Source organism: Arachis hypogaea, chromosome 7 (genome assembly GCF_003086295.3).
Source record: "Arachis hypogaea cultivar Tifrunner chromosome 7, arahy.Tifrunner.gnm2.J5K5, whole genome shotgun sequence".
Lineage (NCBI taxonomy): Eukaryota > Viridiplantae > Streptophyta > Magnoliopsida > Fabales > Fabaceae > Arachis > Arachis hypogaea.
In genome coordinates this window covers 25921356-25940456 of record NC_092042.1, presented here as the reverse complement: position 1 = coordinate 25940456, position 19101 = coordinate 25921356, and the positions used below count along the sequence as shown (strand labels likewise).

The following is a 19101-nucleotide window of genomic DNA, read 5'->3' as shown; positions in this document are numbered from 1 at the left end:
AATGCAGGTTTTGGGTGCTCCAGCAGCATTTGAATATTGGATCCAATATTAAAAAAATGCATGCAATGAGTATCGAACCCATGTCCACCAAACCAGTGTGTTCATTTGTTAACTTATGTGCTAATTTTTCTATATATTATATACATACACAACTGAATTATTTTATATTTATTTAATTTAATTTTAGTTTTATACTCAATTTTTTTAAATTCTTTAGAATTTATAGAATTATCAAAATAAGTATAAAATATTTTAATATTTACGTTTACATATTAAAATGTTAGTAAAGATATTTATTTTAAATTTTTTAGAGTATTGAGTTAGTAGGTCTTCGAAGATTTCGATTTAGGACTAATTAGTAAGGAAATATAAGCATCACCACAAAATTTCACATGATAAATTAATGGAGGGACGTAATGTGTTCATCGTTTACTATCTTAAAGGACCATTTTTTCAAGGGCTAATTAATCTAAAGTAAAAAATTTTAAGGATGGACCTAATTGTCACTTTATTCAATTTTTTACTATTTTACATTTTTTATTTACGTACAATTGATTTTATTGGTTCAATCAGTGACTCACTGGTTGACTCAATAACTCAATAACCTGACCAGTTCGGTTCTGACAACTATGGGTTAAACGATAATTTGACAACTTAAAATATTAGAAACTTTTCAAGTGCTCCATAGTATTTTTCTAAAGATCAGTATGGCAGGTACAATTATGTTGCAAGTTTTATTTTGTCTTAAAGTGATGCAGGAAATGACCAGTTTATTCTTAGAAAGTGAATGGAAAGGACAATAAGGGGCATCTGCTTTGGGAGACGCAGAGAGAGAAAAAATTTAAATTCATCTATTTTATCCAGAAATTATTTTTCATATGAAAATTTGGTTGGTGTTTTGGGAGATTATGGGGAAGTGGGGTGATTTACCGTGGGATGGGGGTAGCAGCCACCACGCAGGGGGCGTGCTGTCCAAGCAGCCAAGCCACGTGTCATCACCGGAGCACCACGCAGGGGGCGTGGTGAGGCCGCGTGTCGTCGCCCAAGCACCACGCAGGGGGCGTGGTGACTTGGCAGCCATGCAGAAGGCTGACACCACGGGGGGGGGGCGTGGTGGAGGTGGCAGCGCAGATTTCCAAAGCGGTCTTCCATGCAGGAGACAATGTCACTTGGGAAGCAACAAGCAGCAGCTGGGGCTCTATATATAAGGAGGCTCTTCATCATATTGTTTGAGAGTAGAAGGTTGCTGAAGAGAGAGTCTGTAAAAAAATACAAGAGAGATTAGAGATCAAGAAGGAGGAGAAGGAAGGTTGCAGTGAAAAAAATAGGAACATTGGAAAATAGGAGGAAAAAAATTTTTGTCTTTATTTTAAAAGATGGTTCGTAATTACTGTGCTCCGAAAGAACATATTATAAATTATTTGGATCATCCAATTTATGTAAGTTGGTACATTATATCTTTATTGTATTTTAATTTTCTGTTTTTTTATTTAATATAGTAACGTATATATATATTTTTTTTTATTTTGAGATTAATTATATGTTATAAAAAAACTATAATATAATAAACTGTATATTATGTAATGTAATAAAAAATTTATAATAAAATATATATTTTTTACAATAAAATATTAAAATGCTATAGTAAAATAAGTACATGTTCTGTAAATAAACAAAGAAATCTGTGTTGCAAAAAAAGTAGAAAAATTTTCATGCACGAGTAAAAAAAAAATCGCTCATTTATTTTATATCAATTTAAAAATATAATAATAATAATAATAATAATAATAATAATAATAATATACAAATAGTAACAATATAATATGATATAATATATACATATATATTTACGGTTTGCATACTAGTAAATGTATGCATAAATTTTTTAGGTAGTAAAAATTTTGAATTTTTTAACATAAATATGTGTATGTTAATTAATAAATAATATTATGAAAAATTAAAACATAAATATTATAATAAATAAGGAATTAAAATTTTTAAAAAATAAATAAATAAATAGATAAGCTATGTTAAATATTTTAATAAATAAGATATTAAAATAAATATGTCAATATTTATTAATATATTTATAATGATTATTATTTAAATAATGTAACAGATATCTTTGTTGATGCAGCCTAATCGGAATTTGTTGGTGCGTAAACTGGATCCGCCACAGACGTGGAATCCGATAGTGGAGAACTACTTACGCGCCACGGGATTCTACCATGTGTCTAGAATTGGAGTCATAAGAGGATTTCACCCCATGTTAGCGGCTCTGGTTGAAAGGTGGAGGCCTGAAACTCACACCTTCGTATTGCCGATCGATGAGGTTACAGTGACAATAGAGGATGTGGCTCATATATTCGGACTACCCATTGATGGAGAGGCTGTCAGTGGATGGACAGATAGTAGTGGCGAGTTCGTTCAAAGTCAGGGCATAGAGATATTCGGTCGTGAGCCATCAGTCAGTGGTAATGCGAAGTCTTATATAAAGCTTGGATGGGTTCGACGTATTAGAGACGCAGAGCAGTTGGACACTGACGAGTCTATCAGGAGATACGTCAGATGTCATATCTTCTGTTTGTTAGGGTCGACCTTATTCACAGACAAGTCGACTGCATATGCTCATGCAAAATATCTACCGTTGCTTCGTGATTTCGAGCGGATCCATACTTATAGTTGGGGGTCAGCTTGTCTCGCACATCTTTATAGAGCACTATGCCGTGCATCACGATATGATACAAAGGAGATGGATGGCCCTCTAAATCTCTTGTTTGTTTGGGCATGGGAGCGAATGCCGTGTCTTGCTCCCATACCGAGACAAACGCTTCCACCGGCCGAGATACCAGTTGCCATGAGGTAATAAGATTTATTTTAGTTATGTGTTATTTTCATGATGCATATATGACATATGATGAGTTAGTTAATTTTTTTCAATTAACAATGTTTCAGGTGGAGTCATTCGGAACGGACCACAGCGTGGTCATCGAAGACCGTGGAGACATTCAGGCATGATATAGATTACATGCAGGAGGTAAGTAGTTATGGCTCTTCTAATCCGTTTTTTGAACCATTATTATTATTGTTCTAATATACCAATAATACTGTGGCAGTTTGAGTGGCGGCCGTATGACGGGTTGATCGTCCCCGACGACTTGCATCCCCATCTTGAGGTGTGTGACATCGTTGCTCCGTTGTTGTCGTTCGAGTGTGTTGAGTGGCACCCTGCGGACAGAGTGATGCGTCAGTTTGGATATGTACAACCTCCTCCGGGTTTACCAAGGGATATTCCAGTTTGGATATGTAGATCGTGTTTAATGTTTGTTTAATTAACTTATGTAATCAGTTGATGTTTGTTTGTTTAACATATGTAAATCGGGTTTAATGTTTGTTTAATTAACTTATGTAATCAGTTGATGTTTGTTTGTTTAACATATGTAAATCGGGTTTAATGTTTGTTTAATTAACTTGCGTAATTAGTTGATGTTTGTTTTGTTAACTTATGTAATCAGTTAATGACACTGTTAAGCGACGATTTCTATATCAATGGATAGACTTCAATTGAAAAAATACAAACACGTCTAATATCAAAATCATCAACTAACAAAATACAAATAAAAAATACAACCATGACAATATTAAACTACGAAGCACCACCACTCGGTCCAGCACGCTGAGGACACCTACTCCGACTATGACCCTGAGCACCACAGAGACGGCATATCCGAGGACCACGCATATCGCGTGAGTCCATTTCATTCAAGTATCGGGTCAGTTTGGGCCTGCCTTTAGACGTTTGCCTCTGCGCGGGATTAGCGACCAATGTGGGTCCCTCATAAGGGGGCCATGTATCGGGATCACCTAGTGGTGTGAACTCAAACTTATATACTTTACGAACCTCTGTCATCTTGTACACGTCATGCACATACAACTGCCAATCGAGACGCTGGTTAGCACAGCAAGCAATAACATGGCGACATGGTATTCGTTCAACCTGAAAGTGCCCACAATCACACGTCCGTCGTGCAAGATCAACAACTAGCACCTTTCCAGTAGTCATTTCGCGCACCTCAAACACCTCATTTCGTCTATCAAAGCGGTGCACAACTATATTCCCAGCCTGTTGCATACTTGCTTCTATCCGTTGTTGCGCAAATGCAGAGTACGTATATCCAGCACGCTTGCGTTCGTGAGTCTCGGCACTCTTCCGCATAAAAAGTTCATTTAACCTATAATATGTTGCTCGGACCAGCGCCAACACAGGTAGATTACGGGCACCCTTCAAGACTGAGTTAATGCACTCGACAAGGTTCGTTGTCATATGGCCCCATCGATGTCCTTCGTCGAATGCCAATACCCAATGTCTGAGTCCAATGGCATCGCACCACCTGGCATATGCCTCGCCTCGCTCTTCCAACCTCTTATAGTTGATATTGTACTCCTCCACCGTTCTTGAATAACCTATGTTGACAACAAGCTTTTGCAAGTGAGGGACTTTGAATGCCCTTAAGAAGTTACTGCCGATGTGTCTTATACAAAACATCCACCATGCTCTTGGAGGTTGCCAGTCGCCACCGGAACGATTTACTGCTGCCCGTATTGACTCATGTCGGTCTGAGATCATACCCACCCCATCTTTTCTAACAACATACATTCGCAGATTCCTTAGAAAGAAGTGCCACGCATCAGCTGTATCCCCTTCCACCAAGGCAAAGGCGATAGGCACAATATTATGGTTCCCATCTTGTGCAACAGCTACTAGAAGTGTACCTTTGTATTTTCCGTATAGGTGTGTGCCATCAACCTGAACCAGCGGCTTGCAATGTCTGAATGCCCTAATGCATGGATTGAAACTCCAAAATACACGATGAAGTATTTTTACACCTTGCGCCTCCTCATTCCCGTTGTACAGTGGTTGTGTTTCTATTTGGACAACTGAACCAGGCATCTTCTGCACCATGACCGATAGCCACCATGGCAAGGCTTGGTAAGAATCTTCCCAACCACCGAAAACGTTGGCTATGGACTTCTGCTTTGCCAACCAAGCCTTTCGGTAACTAATGGTATAGTTGAACCTTGACTGGACTTCCGCAATTATAGATTTCACCTTGATGGACGGGTCCGTCTCGACCAATGGCCTTATAGCATCAGCAACTGTATCTGAGTCCAACTTCGAATGATCTTGTGAAATTGTTCTGATCGTGCACGTGTGGCTACCGTTGTATCTTCGTATCTCCCAACAACCTTTTTTCCGTATCAAGCTAGCTCGGATAAGCCAGTCACATCCGCGCCCGTACATCTTGCATTTTGCATAGAACGTCTGTGGCTCAGACTCATACACCTCATAGTCAACTCCTTTACCAATAGTGAAACTTCTAATTGCTGCGACGACCGACTTTCTAGAACTATATTCCATTCCAATCCGGAACTCCCCGTCCTCACCATCGGCAACGCCTATGTCAACAAAATTAAAAAATAGTAAAAGCAATTCAAGTTAAAATGTAAATTACATATCTTTACTAGCATCTTAAGAATATTCAAGTTAAAATATAAATTACATATCTTTACTGGTTCGTTTTCTTATTCGGTTTAATTAACGGACCGGACCGGTTTAATATTTGCTTCACCAATTTTCTGGTCGAACCGGCCGGTTCAGTCCGGTCCGGTCCGGTCCATCCAACACTGTTTTTTACTCAATCAAACGTATAAACTAACAAAAAATTATTATTTAGTGACCACGTACCTATGTTTGTATATTCCGGAAACTCGTGTGCATGCATGGCCTCGAGATCCAACTCACGCATAAAAGGTGGAACGTCCATCGGTTGACTGCTCGACGGACCCACCACTACATTCTCTGCTGCTGCCTCAACTCCCACATTACCATCCTCATCTTCGTCGCCGGCCTCATAAGTGGCTTCGAAATCATCTTCGCTGTCACTATTCATTCCTTGGTACACTGCATCTCTATCATCATGTATATCTACATCATTCTCAACCGCCACTGCCTCTACAATTTCAAAATCAACGTACACCTCAATCTGTGGGTGTCGCATCTGAGTCTGCTGGTGAATTTGAAACATCTTCTGCATACTCGCTTCATCAGTGATCGGCATGGCATCAAACTGTATTAGACCACCAAAAACCACAACCGGATTTCGGTACAGAATTCTGCTCACTCTCATTAACGTACCATTCTCCATGCTTTGACAGAGGCCGTTCTGCAGCTCCATTAATGTCATCGTGCAGGGAACCACAAACGAAAACGGATTCTAGCACACAAACCTCACTCCCTCATGAGTATTACGTATTATCTCCCCGTTGCGATACACCACCAAATTTGCAGTTCCCTCCATTACACCACCTCAAAGAATCCTCACAACACACTCAAATCTCACTCACTATGGAAAACACTCTCGAGCTCGTCTTTATATAGAGCAGTGCTGCCTGTCTCAACCAATCACGCTTTGACACGTGTCAGAACGCCCCTGCGTGCTGACTCATCACGCCCCCCACGTGCTGCACTTCCTGGCCAATCACGCTTTGACACCTCATCACGCCCCCCACGTGCTGATTCACCACGCCCCTTGCGTGCTGCAACTACATTCAGCCACGTCAGCACGCCCCCTGCGTGCTGACTCAGCACGCCCCCTGCGTGCTGACTCAGCACGCCCCCTGCGTGCTGCTTAAGTGGCTCAATCAGAGCGTGCCACGTAGCCTCCACGCCCCCTGCGTGTTGAAGGCACCACGCCCCCTGCGTGTTACCCCTTCATCTGACACATCCATCTATTTGTAATACACACTATAAGTCCATTTTCTCCTAATACACCAAAATATTTTTCATATTTTAATTAATGAGCCTATTTTATCATCACATTTTTTTTAAAAGAATAAAAAAATCTATTTCAACATCAAATCTACTATGAATGGAAAAGGAAAAATATTTTTTTTCTTTAGTTTTTCTTTGAAAAATAAAATTTACAAATTTTAGTTAAATTGAAATAAAAAAAGTTGAGAACCTTATTTTTTTATCAGATTTATTCAATATTAAATTTAAGTATTTATATATATAACTATATTTTCTATAAAAAAATAATATGAATATTTTTATTTTAATAATATCATTTAAAAAAATACAAATATACAATATAAAAAAGTATGTGTGAAATGACATTATCAAAAATAAAAGAACCATTATTATTTATTTTTTTATGTATTATTTAGATAAAAATATTATTGTATATACTAAAAATTAGCTATTAAATTAACTATTGTATATTTATATATATTTATATATAGGTTCATATATATATTTTTTCACTGAATGAATAATTAGTTATAAGAGGAAATAACCAAAAAAGAAAAAAGACTCTATTATTAAGAATGATGACTAAGTAAATAGAAAAGAGATTTTAAAAAAGTTCTGCAAACAAAATTTATTGTTTGCTTGTAAAAAAAATAAATTAAAAAAAAATCCAACTTCTATGTTAATATTAATATTTTTATAAAAATAGTAAGATTAACGTAGAAGTGCCGGAATGATTTTATATATGAAATATCAAGTAGTGTAATTCAAATATTATATATTTTTTTTTAAATGCTAAGATTGATGAACATAGTTAAAATAGTTAAATTTTATAAGTTTTTGTGTGTTAAAATATCTAAATTAAGAATAACACTTCATTGAAATTATCATAAAAAATTTTTCTATTAGAAAAATAGCAAATTATTTCTAATAAAATAAAATCTTTTTTGTTTTTAAAATTATAAATAATTTAATTCCTCAATAATATTATTTTTTAAAAAAATGAGAATTAATTTATACTTTATAAAATTTTACAACAGATTATTTTTTTAAAATAAAAATCTTAATTTTTAAATTTATATTATAAAAAGATAATTTATATTTATCTATATAATTAATTTTATTGTATAGATTAAAAAATTAAGAAAGAAATGAGTATTTCAAAAACACAAACTACAAAATTATAAAACAGCAAAAAAAAATTACTTTTATTCTTGCATGTTATGTAAGTAAAATCATATAGTAAAAGATATTCTAATCATAAATTTTAATAAAAAAATATTTCTATTTGTATTTAAATAAAATAAAAAGTAAAAACTAATACAAATTGAAATCTATTTTTTTAAATCAACTTTATTTTTAAAATTGTGTAATTTATAAATTTATAACTTTAAATTACATATTTTGATTTTAAAATAATTTATCTAATAATATATAACTTTTTTAAGGTGATACAGAAATTTAAACTTAAGAGTTTAAAATAACAAATAATTATAATAAAATAAAATAAAAATACTAACTAAATTTATGCAATTATGATTTTGAAAATAATTAAAGCATAACATTAGTTAAATTACTATTTAATTTGTAAAATAAATATAGTATAACAAATGTTTAGATATTATTATATGTTAGTTCAAACTCTAAAAATTTTAACTTTAAATTCATATGTCATATGTAGGACTATATGTTAGGTGTATCTATTCAAAATAAAAAATTTTGATAATGATTTTTATGGACGATGATAAATTAAATGATGATTTATAATAAAACTTAAGAAATCATTATGAATTTGTTTTAAATTGATAAACTTATAAAAAGTATCATTTTTAATGAATTTGAATTAAAATACAAATTTAGCTTTTATATTTTATTTTTATATTTTATTTGAATTCAAAACAGAAATATATATATTTTTATTGATATTTATATTTTAAAGGTTATGAAAAATAAATGATTAATTTAAAATAATATTTTAATATAATTAAAATTTTTTATGTGATTTTACATGCATAGTCTGTGAAATAAAGAAGAAGTTTTTGTTTTGGTTTTTAATTTTATAAAAAATACTATTTATGAATTTTTTTTAAATTTATTAATATATCTCAACAAAATAAGAGTATTTGTTAAATAAAGTTACCCACAAAATTAATAAATAATATGCATAAGACTATAGTAAATTTGTTCTTTTTAACACAAAGTAGAATTTTTTTTAAATAAAAACTCCTAATATGTTTAGTATTCTAAAAGATTAAAAACTAATTTATTTTTTTATTAAAATCTACTTTGTACAAGAAAAAAATTATTAAAAACCAATCGAAGTATTACTAAAAAATACATGAACAAATTAAAGTCTTAAAATTAATGTTTTCTAATATAAGTTGTTCATACCCTGGCCCAATGCTAAGACCCAAGTCCAAACGACAGATCCAACCTACAAGGTTGGGCACCTCAGTACACCGACCTTCTCTTGAGAAGTCGGTGCTCCCACGACTTTGATCCAACGAAGTCAGAAGCAGAGATTAGCTGGCAGATAATAACTGTCCCTAAAATCTCTCAATCCACTTCCAGATATCATATCGTAACCTCCCTAAGATAAAGGGACGGTTATCCACCCTAAAAGGTGGAACTATTCCAACGATGGTTATTGGCTCACCACTATAAATACATTGACACCCCTCAAGTATCTCTAAGTCCCAATACTCTCTAGACCTGCTCACACCCTTGCTGACTTAGGCATCAGAATGTCTTTGCAGGTATCACCCCCCATTCTCTCACACGTACAAGTCGGACGGAGGCCTTAAAGGTGCGAACCCGCTCGAAGGCTTCCTTCCCCAGACGATTGGGCCAACCCAATGAGTGCAATCCATTAATCTCCGGTTACCCAACGTAACATTGGCGCTGTTGCCGGAGACCCGAGAGATTAACTAGTAATGGTGGACAACTCACCAGAAGATGGTCATACAGCGTCTGATTCTGAACAAGAAAATCCAGATACCAGAAACAATGACGCGGACCTGACCCTTCACCAAGGAACCAACGACCAGCATAGAGAAGGCACCTCTGGGCTTAAGAACCCAAAGGTAAATTCCTCGGAAGGACGAGAGTCCGAAAAGGAAGGGCCACCCTATACAACTAAGTTAATGGGGCTGGTCCACAGTCATCAAGGTTGTTTAGAACAACTGGAACAAGAATTAGAACGACAACGAGAGGCAGAGCGAAATCTCAGTGAGGAAATAGAGTGACGAAAGGAGTTGGAAGAAAAACTCTTGAAACTCGAATCTTCCCTTAAAAATCGGAACTCCCGTGGCGACCGAGAAGAGTCGCCCCTGGGAGGAGAGGACCCGTTCAGTGAGGACATAATGATGGCGAAAGTTCCAAGAAACTTCAAAAGCCCTGATATGAGCCTTTATGACGGAACCATAGACTCGAAGCAGCATTTAAGCAATTTCAAAAGTCGGATGTATCTGGCTGATGCTTCTGATGCAACTCGCTGCAAAGCTTTCCCGACCACCCTGTCGAAAACAGCAATGAAGTGGTTCGATAGCCTCCCTCCAAGGTCGGTTACCAGCTTTGAGGACGTCTCGAGAAAATTCCTAATGCGATTCTCCATCCAGAAGGATAAAGTAAAGCACGCACCGAGTTTCCTGGGAGTTAAGCAAGAGGTCGGGGAACCTCTACGTGACTACATGGATCAACAAAGCGTGTTTAGAAATTCAAGATCTGCCCACAGAAGAAGTTATCATGGGTTAGTAAATGGACTTAGAGAGGGCCCCTTCTCTCAGTCCATATCAAAAAGGCACCCCACCTCTTTAAGTGATGTACAAGAGAGAGCAGAAAAGTACATCAACATGGAGAAAAATGCTAGACTACGGGAGCCCAGCTGGCGACAGGGGCCTCCTCACACGGCAAAAGAGAGAGAAAGGGAGCCCAAGAAAAAAGAGGAGGTCGGCCCCGACAGGTCGAGGAGATATCACTCCTATACTCCTCTAAAAGTCTCCCTAGTAGACATATACAGAGAAATCTGTAATACTGAAAGGTTGCCGCCTCCTAGACCCATCAAAAACAAAAAGGGAGGAAGTCGCGGCGACTACTGTGAGTACCATAAGATGTATGGTCACTCAACAAATGATTGCTACGACCTTAAAAATGTGATAGAAAGGTTGGCCAGGGAAGGCCGACTTGATAGATATCTCATGGAAAGGTCGGAGAATTCTGGAAAAAGAAAGCGAGATGATGGAGACAGGAGACACCCACCACCACAAACCCACGAGAGACACATACATACGATCTCTGGAGGATTCGTAGGAGGATGGCTCACTAAATCTTCTCTCAAAAGACACCTGAACCGAGTTTATCAAGTTGGAAACGAATCTCCCGATCTCCCAACCATCTCGTTCACCAAAGAGGATGGACAGGGGATCGTGCCCGGGCATGACGACCCGGTGGTGATAACCATGATCTTGGCAAATGCCAACCTCCACAGGATCTTGGTGGACCAAGGGAGTTCGGCTGATATACTTTTTAAGCCTGCATTCGACAAGTTAGGGTTGGATGAAAGGGAGCTAAAAGCTTACCCGGACACCCTGTATGGACTAGGAGACATGCCAATTAAGCCACTGGGATACATCCCTCTCCACACGACCTTCGAAAGGGAGAAAATTCCAAAACTCTGAGCATCGACTTTATCGTCATCAATGTTGGGTCGGTGTATAACGCCTTAATCGGCAGGACTACGTTAAATCGGCTCGGAGCAGTGGTATCGACCCCTCACATTTGCATGAAATTTCCAACACCTAAAGGAATATCGACGGTCTGATGAGACTAGAAATTGGCAAGAAAATGCTATAATGAAAGCTTAAACCTCCGAGGAAAGAAGAAGGAAGTTCACACCATAGAGCTCGGAAAAATAAAAGCTAAGGAAGAGTTACGACCACAACCGGGTGGAAGAACTGAAGAGGTTTAAATCGAAAAAGAGGAAGGAAAAAGCACCAACATAGGGGCCAGCCTAGGCGAAGATCTGAAACAACGGCTGATAAAGCTCCTGCGAGATAATTTTGGACCTCTTTGCTTGGAAAGCTTCCGACATGCCAAGGATAGACCTACAAGCTTTCAGTACACCTCGGATCACGACCCGTACAGCAGCGCAGGCGTAAGCTCGGCGCAGAACGAGCTCAGGTGGTGGAGGAGCAAGTGCAAGCCCTCTTGGAGGCCGACTTCATCCGAGAGGTCAAGTACCCGGCATGGCTGGCAAATGTAGTGCTAGTCAAAAAATAAAATGGCAAGTGGAGGATGTGCGTCGACTACACCGACCTGAACAAAGCATGCCCCAAAGACCCATATCCACTTCCCAGTATTGACACCCTAGTAGATGCAAGCTCAGGGTATCAATACTTGTCGTTTATGGATGCTTACTCAGGATACAACTAAATCCCGATGTACAAGCCGGATGAGGAAAAAACTTCATTCATCACACCTAGAGCAAACTACTACTATGTGGTGATGCCATTTGGGTTAAAAAATGCTGGGGCCACATATCAAAGGTTGATGAATGAAGTATTCGCTTTCCACATTGGAAACTTAATGGAGGTCTACGTAGATGACATGCTGGTGAAAACTAAGGAGGAAACCGACCTCTTGACAGACCTCTCGCAAGTTTTTGACACTGTAAGGTCGCACGGGATGAGACTAAATCCCACAAAATGTACCTTCGCGGTGGAGGCGGGAAAGTTTCTAGGGTTTATGCTAACACAAAGGGGAATCGAAGCAAACCCCGATAAGTGCAAAGCTATCCTGGAAATGAAAAGCCCGACTTGTCTGAAGGAGGTCCAAAAATTAAATAGAAGGCTTGCCGCCCTTTCCAGGTTCCTGTCGGGATCGGCACTAAGATCCTTTCCACTATTCTCCCTACTAAGAAAAGGATGCCAGTTCGAATGGACTCCGGAATGCGAAGAAGCTTTCCGGGAGTTCAAAAAGTTCTTGAGCCAGCCCCCAATCCTGACCCAACCCATAGTCGGGGAAGAGCTCGTCCTATACCTGTCGGTGGCAGATAGAGCAATAACCTCAGCTCTAATACGGGAAGATGAAGTCGGGCAGCATCCTGTGTACTTCACCAGCAAAGTTCTACAAGGCCCAGAACTAAAGTATCAAAAACTTGAAAAGTTTGTATACTCCTTAGTAGTAGCCTCATGTCGATTACGACCGTATTTCCAAGCGCACATGATAAAAGTCCGAACGAACTAGCCCATGAAGCAGGTCCTCCAGAAGACGGACATTGCGGGCAGAATGGTTCAATGGTCAATAGAACTCTCTGAGTTTGACTTGAAATATGAACCCCGAACAGCAATAAAAGCTCAATGCCTCACCGACTTCCTAGCAGAATACGCGGGAGATCAAGAGGAGAAATCCACTACATGGGAGTTGTATGTAGATGGGTCCTCCAATATAGTTGGAAGTGGGGCAGGCATAATATTGGTCAGCGAAGGGGAAACACAAATCGAAGTTTCCCTCAAATTCGAGTTCCCAGCCTCCAACAATCAGGTAGAATATGAAGCCTTGATTGCAGGGTTAAAGCTGGCAAAAGAAGTCGGTGCAACCAAAGTAATGATATTCAGCGATTCTCAGGTGGTGACTTCCTAAATAAACAGAGAGTATCAGGCCAAAGATCCCAACATGAAAAAGTACTTGGACAAAACCTTGGAGCACCTTATGCGCTTTGAGGAGACCGAGGTAAAGCATATAGCTCGGGACCTCAACAGCAGAGCAGATGCCTTCTCCAAGCTAGCAAGTACTAAACCAGGAGGAAACAATAGAAGCCTGATCCAAGAAACTCTCCCTAACCCTCCATGGACAAAACGGAGGTTGTTCAAGATGTCTTTGAAATCACCGGGTTAGACCTTGGATGGATGAAGCCCTTAGTCGAATACCTGAAATTCGACGTCCTCTCCAAAGAGGAAAAAGAGGCTAAGAAAATCTGGAGGGAAGTACAAAACTACACGCTGGTAAAAAATATCCTCTATAAAAGGGGGATATGAACACCACTACTAAAGTGCGTCCCGACTTCAAAGACAACTAAGGTGCTAGAGAAAGTGCACAATGGAATCTGCGGGAACCAACTTGGAGCAAGGTCGTTAGCTAGAAAGGTAATCCGAGCTGGTTTCTACTGGCCGACCTTACAAAAAAATTCCACGGAATTTGTGAAAAAATGCCAACCATGCCAAATGCATGCAAACTTTCATGTAGCCCCTCCCGAGGAACTCATTAGTATAACTTCTCCATGGCCTTTCGCAAAGTGGGGATTGGACTTGCTAGGACCATTCCCACAAGCATTGGGGCAAGTAAAATATCTAATAATGGAAGTGGATTACCTCACAAAGTGGATAGAAGCAGAACCATTGGCTACCATCACCGCTCAGAGAAGGCGAAAGTTCCTCTACAAGAATATTATCACCAGATATGGGGTATTCCCACTCCATCACCACTGATAATGACACTCAATTCACCGACTCAACCTTCAAAAACCTGGTAGCCAGTATGAAAATCAAACATCAATTTACATCGGTGGAACATCCACAAGCAAATGGACAAGCCGAGGCAGCAAACAAAGTCATGTTGGCAGGGTTGAAGAAAAGGTTACAAGACGTAAAGGGAGCCTGGGCCGAGGTACTCCCACAAGTGCTTTGGGCTTATCGGACCACACCTCAGTCTGCCACAGGAGAAACACCCTTCCGACTTGCTTATGGCATAGAAGCCATGATACCGGTTGAAATCAATGAGCAAAGCCCAAGGGTGAACTTCTACGACGAGGTTGGAAACATAAAGGGACACAAAGAAGAACTCGAACTACTCCCTGAAGTCCGAGAACGAGCCCACATTTGAGAAGCAGCATTGAAACAAAGGATGACGAACAGATACAACCAAAAAGTCATTCGAAGGAGCTTCCCCCTAGACGACTTGGTTTTAATTAGAAACGACATAGGAGTCAACAAGTCTGGGGAAGGAAAGCTCGCTGCTAATTGGAATGGACCATACAAGATTAGTGAGGTCTTAGGAAAAGGTTATTACAAGGTGACCGACTTAAACGACACTGAGCTACCTAGGTCGTGGCATGCTTGTAACATGAAAAGGTACTACAGTTGAAAGCGAACTCTACTTCCTAATGTACTCTTTTCCCAACTTCATGATTTTTCCCAAAATAAAAGGGTTTTTTCTGAAGAAGGGTTTTTAACGAAGCATCATAGTAGGGACTAAGGGGTCATAGATAACCCAAAACCCTTAGTAGCGATAAAGTATCTTTGCGAATAAATAAAGATCTTTTACAAATATCTCTTATAAATTCCTTCTCGCTTTTCTTTCTTTCAACGAAACGCGCCGACTTAAGCTCGACAAAGCGTGAAAATCCCATGAACCGACCTAGATGGTCGTCAGGATAAAACGACGAGGTACAAGTCGGTGTAAAGAGGTTATAAAAGTCGATCGTGAATAAACTCGGAAATTAACTGATTAACAAGTCGAAAATTCTGAGGAATAAAGAAACGCATCGCAAAAATAACTTAAGTTATAAAAACTCAATATATCAAAAAAATTGAGTATAAGGAATACCGAAAAGAGATCAGAAAACCTATAGAAAACACTAAAGACTATCCCAAACCTTCAAGAAAAATTCGAGAAAAACTTAGAAGAAGGGACATCCAGTCAAGAAAAGGTTTTTCAAAACAAAAGATCAAAAAAGGGTTTTTCGAAACCTAAAGCAGAAAAAGCATGCACGCAACCAACAAAAATAACTTAAACCCTTGTCCAAAAAAGGGTATTTCTAAATATTTTGTTTACGTCCATAAAAGGCCAAGAAAGTGTCAAGCAACGTACCACAACAACATAAGAATAAATAGTTTAAAAAAGAGGGGACCCACAGGCCGGGCCCCCATATAGCCAAAGATAAATTTTTCTCAATTTGGAAGGGCGTCACCACCAGAACCAGGAAGAGTAGTCAGAACATCACCAGAGTCAGGGAGAGAAACGTCCATAGGAGTCGGAGGGGAAGTCTTAGGGACCTTGGAAGAACTCGAAGCATCATCTGGTCGGGGAAGGGACTCTATGATTCTCTGACCTCGAGTTTTCAACTCGGATTCAGATACAGGTCGGGGAGGAGATACAATGGCCCCATCGATTACAACCTTATCTGGATCCAAAGGGGAAAGGTCCAGGTCAGGAGCGATAACCCCGACTTGCTCCTTAAACACCCTCCACGCCTCCTCGGATCCCTCGGCTATGGAGTCCTCCAAATCCGCATAGGCATCCCGAGCTCTTACCATATCTTTTTTAACCTCCACAAGGTCTTGAAACAAACTTGAGTAGCTCTGCTCCGCCTTCTCCCGTAGACTCTCCGCTATTGTGCATCGGCCCATCAACCTCTCCCCCTCCTTCCGGAGATTATTCCTCTCTTCTCTCAGCTTGGTAACCTCCTCATTCAGGCTCCTCTCAGCCTCTTGATATAAAAGAATCCTCCCCTCCAGCTCTTCAACCCTCTGGGATGAACCCAAAGAGTTAAGGGGAGTCTTCTCAAAAATATCAAGAAATTTGGTGCACACCCCCGCCGCCCTAATACTCTCCTGAGCCAGAATAGTAAGGTGGTTTTGAAGAGAAACATCATCCATACTTATACGAGTATAAGGATAGATATGCTCCCGGATAAATTGAGGTGCATCCACCTTGGCCTCACCCTCAAAAGGAGAGCCAGACTCTAAAACCTTGTGTTTTTTCTTTTCTGGCTCAGGAGAAGGTCGGGAAGAAGCGGGCGGCAGAGAAGAGGTCGAGAAAGAAATAACAATAGGTCGAGCAGGGGTCCCCAAGTTGTGAGAAGAAGGGGGAGGGGAAGGACCAGCTGCCTTGGCACCACCAACTCTGGCGCGAGATCTCGCTTTGGCCTCCTGAACTCTCTGGTAAGACTCCCTAGAATTCTTCTTCGCCATTTCTACAAGAACAATTAGGTAGCCAAAGTCAGTAAAATAAGTCAAAGAAAATAGTCGTGCAAATATCAAGTCAGAAACTACGATAAAGCAAAGAGAAACTACCTAGTTGAGCCTGGATAAAGGTCGGGGACCCCTGGAAAAACTTTCTTGTATCCAGGTAGGGGGCTCTCCCCTATACTTCTCGGAGAAACCCCACAACGGCCGCCTCCACCTCATCCAAATCATCCAGACCGTATTTTTCACAAGGAGAGGCCTCTAACCAATACAGGGGAAAGCGAGGAGAAGAATTTTCATCCAGGAAAAAGGGGTGGTGACCCTCTATAGATTGAACTTTGAAAAAGAAATTTTTGAAGTCATGAAAGGAGTCATCAAAAAGGGTAAAAACTCTCCGACCTTGTATGGCTCGGAAAGACACCCACTGCTGCATGTTATTTTGCCCACTGAAGGGCTTGGTCATATGAAAGAGATAAAAGAAAATCTTTAAAGAAGTCGGAAAGTCCAAAACATGGTTGATAAATTGGTAAATTTTCAAAAAACCCCAAGAATTGGGGTGGAGTTGGGTAGGAGCAACACGACAGTGACCTAAAACATCCATCTCAAAGCCGGAAAAAGGGAAAAAAATGCTTAGGCGGGTAATCATACTCTCATACATATAGGAAAAATGAGGGGCTGCCTCAGAAGTCCTCCCAAAGCAAACCAGTCGTCCGAACCCGGGGTAATCAGTTCATATTTCGGCTCGTCTTCATCAGAGGTACAAAGCCTATTATAAGTGCGGAGGTTGGTGATGAAGTCAGTGTCAACAAGGGGTCCTTCCCCCAAAACCATAACATCCACCCATTGAGCAAGAGTTTCAACAGAAGACATTTTGTTTTTCTTGAAAAACCTACAAAGAAAAAAGAAAAAAAGGATAAAAAATAGGGTGTCTAAAGGGGCCTGGGGTTAGATCCTTGACAAAACAGAATCACTAAAGTCTACGACCAACGCTCCTCTCAAATAAAAAACATGCAAACAAAAGCAGTCATAGAAGAGAAGAAGAAGAAAGAAAACTGACCTTTACTTTTGAAGGGTCGAAGGTGCTGCAGCAGTTGATCAAGGAAAAAGGAAGCTTTCTTTTCGGAACAGAATGTGTAAGTAGGAAAGTTTTCAGAAACGAAACAAGGAAAGAGAGGGAAAATTATTTATAAGTACGTCAGGGGCATGAAGGTAAAACAACGCAACCATTTAAGAAGTTGCACCGTTACCAAGGTAACCGCCCCGCGTATGAGTGCTCAAACCTCTAAGAGACGCGACGTTTGATTTGACGCGACTGTTGAAAGCTTTCAAAAACACGTCGGTTCTGAAAAATCACGTCGGCCCCCTATCAGCTCGGCTACGGTCCTGAGTTATAATACTCGACCCCAACTCTTAAAAGAAATTGGGCTCGAGTAGGGGCACTGTTCATACCCTGGCCCAATGCTAAGGCTCAGGTCCAAACGACAGATCCAACCCACAAGGTAGGGCACCGTAGTACACCGACCTTCTCTTGAGAAGTCGGAAGCAGAGATTAGCTGGCAGATAATAACTGTCCCTAAAATCTCTCAATCCACTTCCAGATACCATATCGTAACCTTCCTAAGATAAAGGGACAGTTATCCACCCTAAAAGGTAGAACTACTCCAACAGTGGTTATTGGCTCACCACTATAAATACACTGACACCCCTAAGGTATCTCTAAGTCCCAATACTCTCTAGACCTGTTCACACTCTTGCTGACTTAGGCATCGGAGTGTCTTTGCAGGTACCTCCCCCCATTCTCTCACACGTACAAGTTGGACGGAGGTCCTAATGGTGCGAACCCGCTCGAAGGCTTCCTTCCCCAAACGATTGGACCAACCCAACGAGTCCAACCCATTAATCTCCGGTTACCCAACGTAACATAAGCCTATGTTATTTTTTTATTTTGTTATGCAAATTTTGAATATTTTATCAATTGAAAGTGTTATTATTAGTTGATAAATTATCAATATGTGTATAATAAATTGAGTAAAGATGCAAGAGTAATGAAAATTAGATGAATATGAAATTTGTGATAGATATAATCGAAAATTGACTTAAATGGACAAAATTACAGAATTTTTTTGTGTGTTTTTAAGAAAAAAAATTGTGATTTTTTTAAAAAGTAAAAATAATTTTATATTTAAATATTTTGTACAAAAATATTTTATCTGTTGTTTGATACGATAATATAAAAATATTTTTTATTTATTTATAATATTAAAATTAAAATATTTTTTAAGTCATTGTTTAAAAGTTATAAATTTTAATTTAAAAAATATTTTTAAAGTT

General features: G+C 39.1%; 2 protein-coding genes across 2 annotated transcripts; one reads left to right on the top strand and one right to left on the bottom strand.

Moving 5' to 3' along the window:
• Positions 1 to 1376: 1376 nt before the first annotated feature.
• LOC140174329 (serine/threonine-protein phosphatase 7 long form homolog) lies at positions 1377 to 3557 on the top strand. The gene is made up of 5 exons (XM_072198765.1): positions 1377 to 1439; positions 2120 to 2862; positions 2956 to 3037; positions 3117 to 3296; positions 3516 to 3557. Exons 1-5 carry the CDS (start codon positions 1377 to 1379, stop codon positions 3555 to 3557), a joined length of 1110 nt encoding a protein of 369 aa, XP_072054866.1.
• Positions 3558 to 3646: 89 nt separating this feature from the next.
• On the bottom strand, positions 3647 to 6245 carry LOC112701308 (uncharacterized). The gene is made up of 2 exons (XM_025752084.1): positions 5747 to 6245; positions 3647 to 5457 (listed from the first exon to the last, which is right to left on the bottom strand). Exons 1-2 carry the CDS (start codon positions 6243 to 6245, stop codon positions 3647 to 3649), a joined length of 2310 nt encoding a protein of 769 aa, XP_025607869.1.
• Positions 6246 to 19101: the final 12856 nt, after the last annotated feature.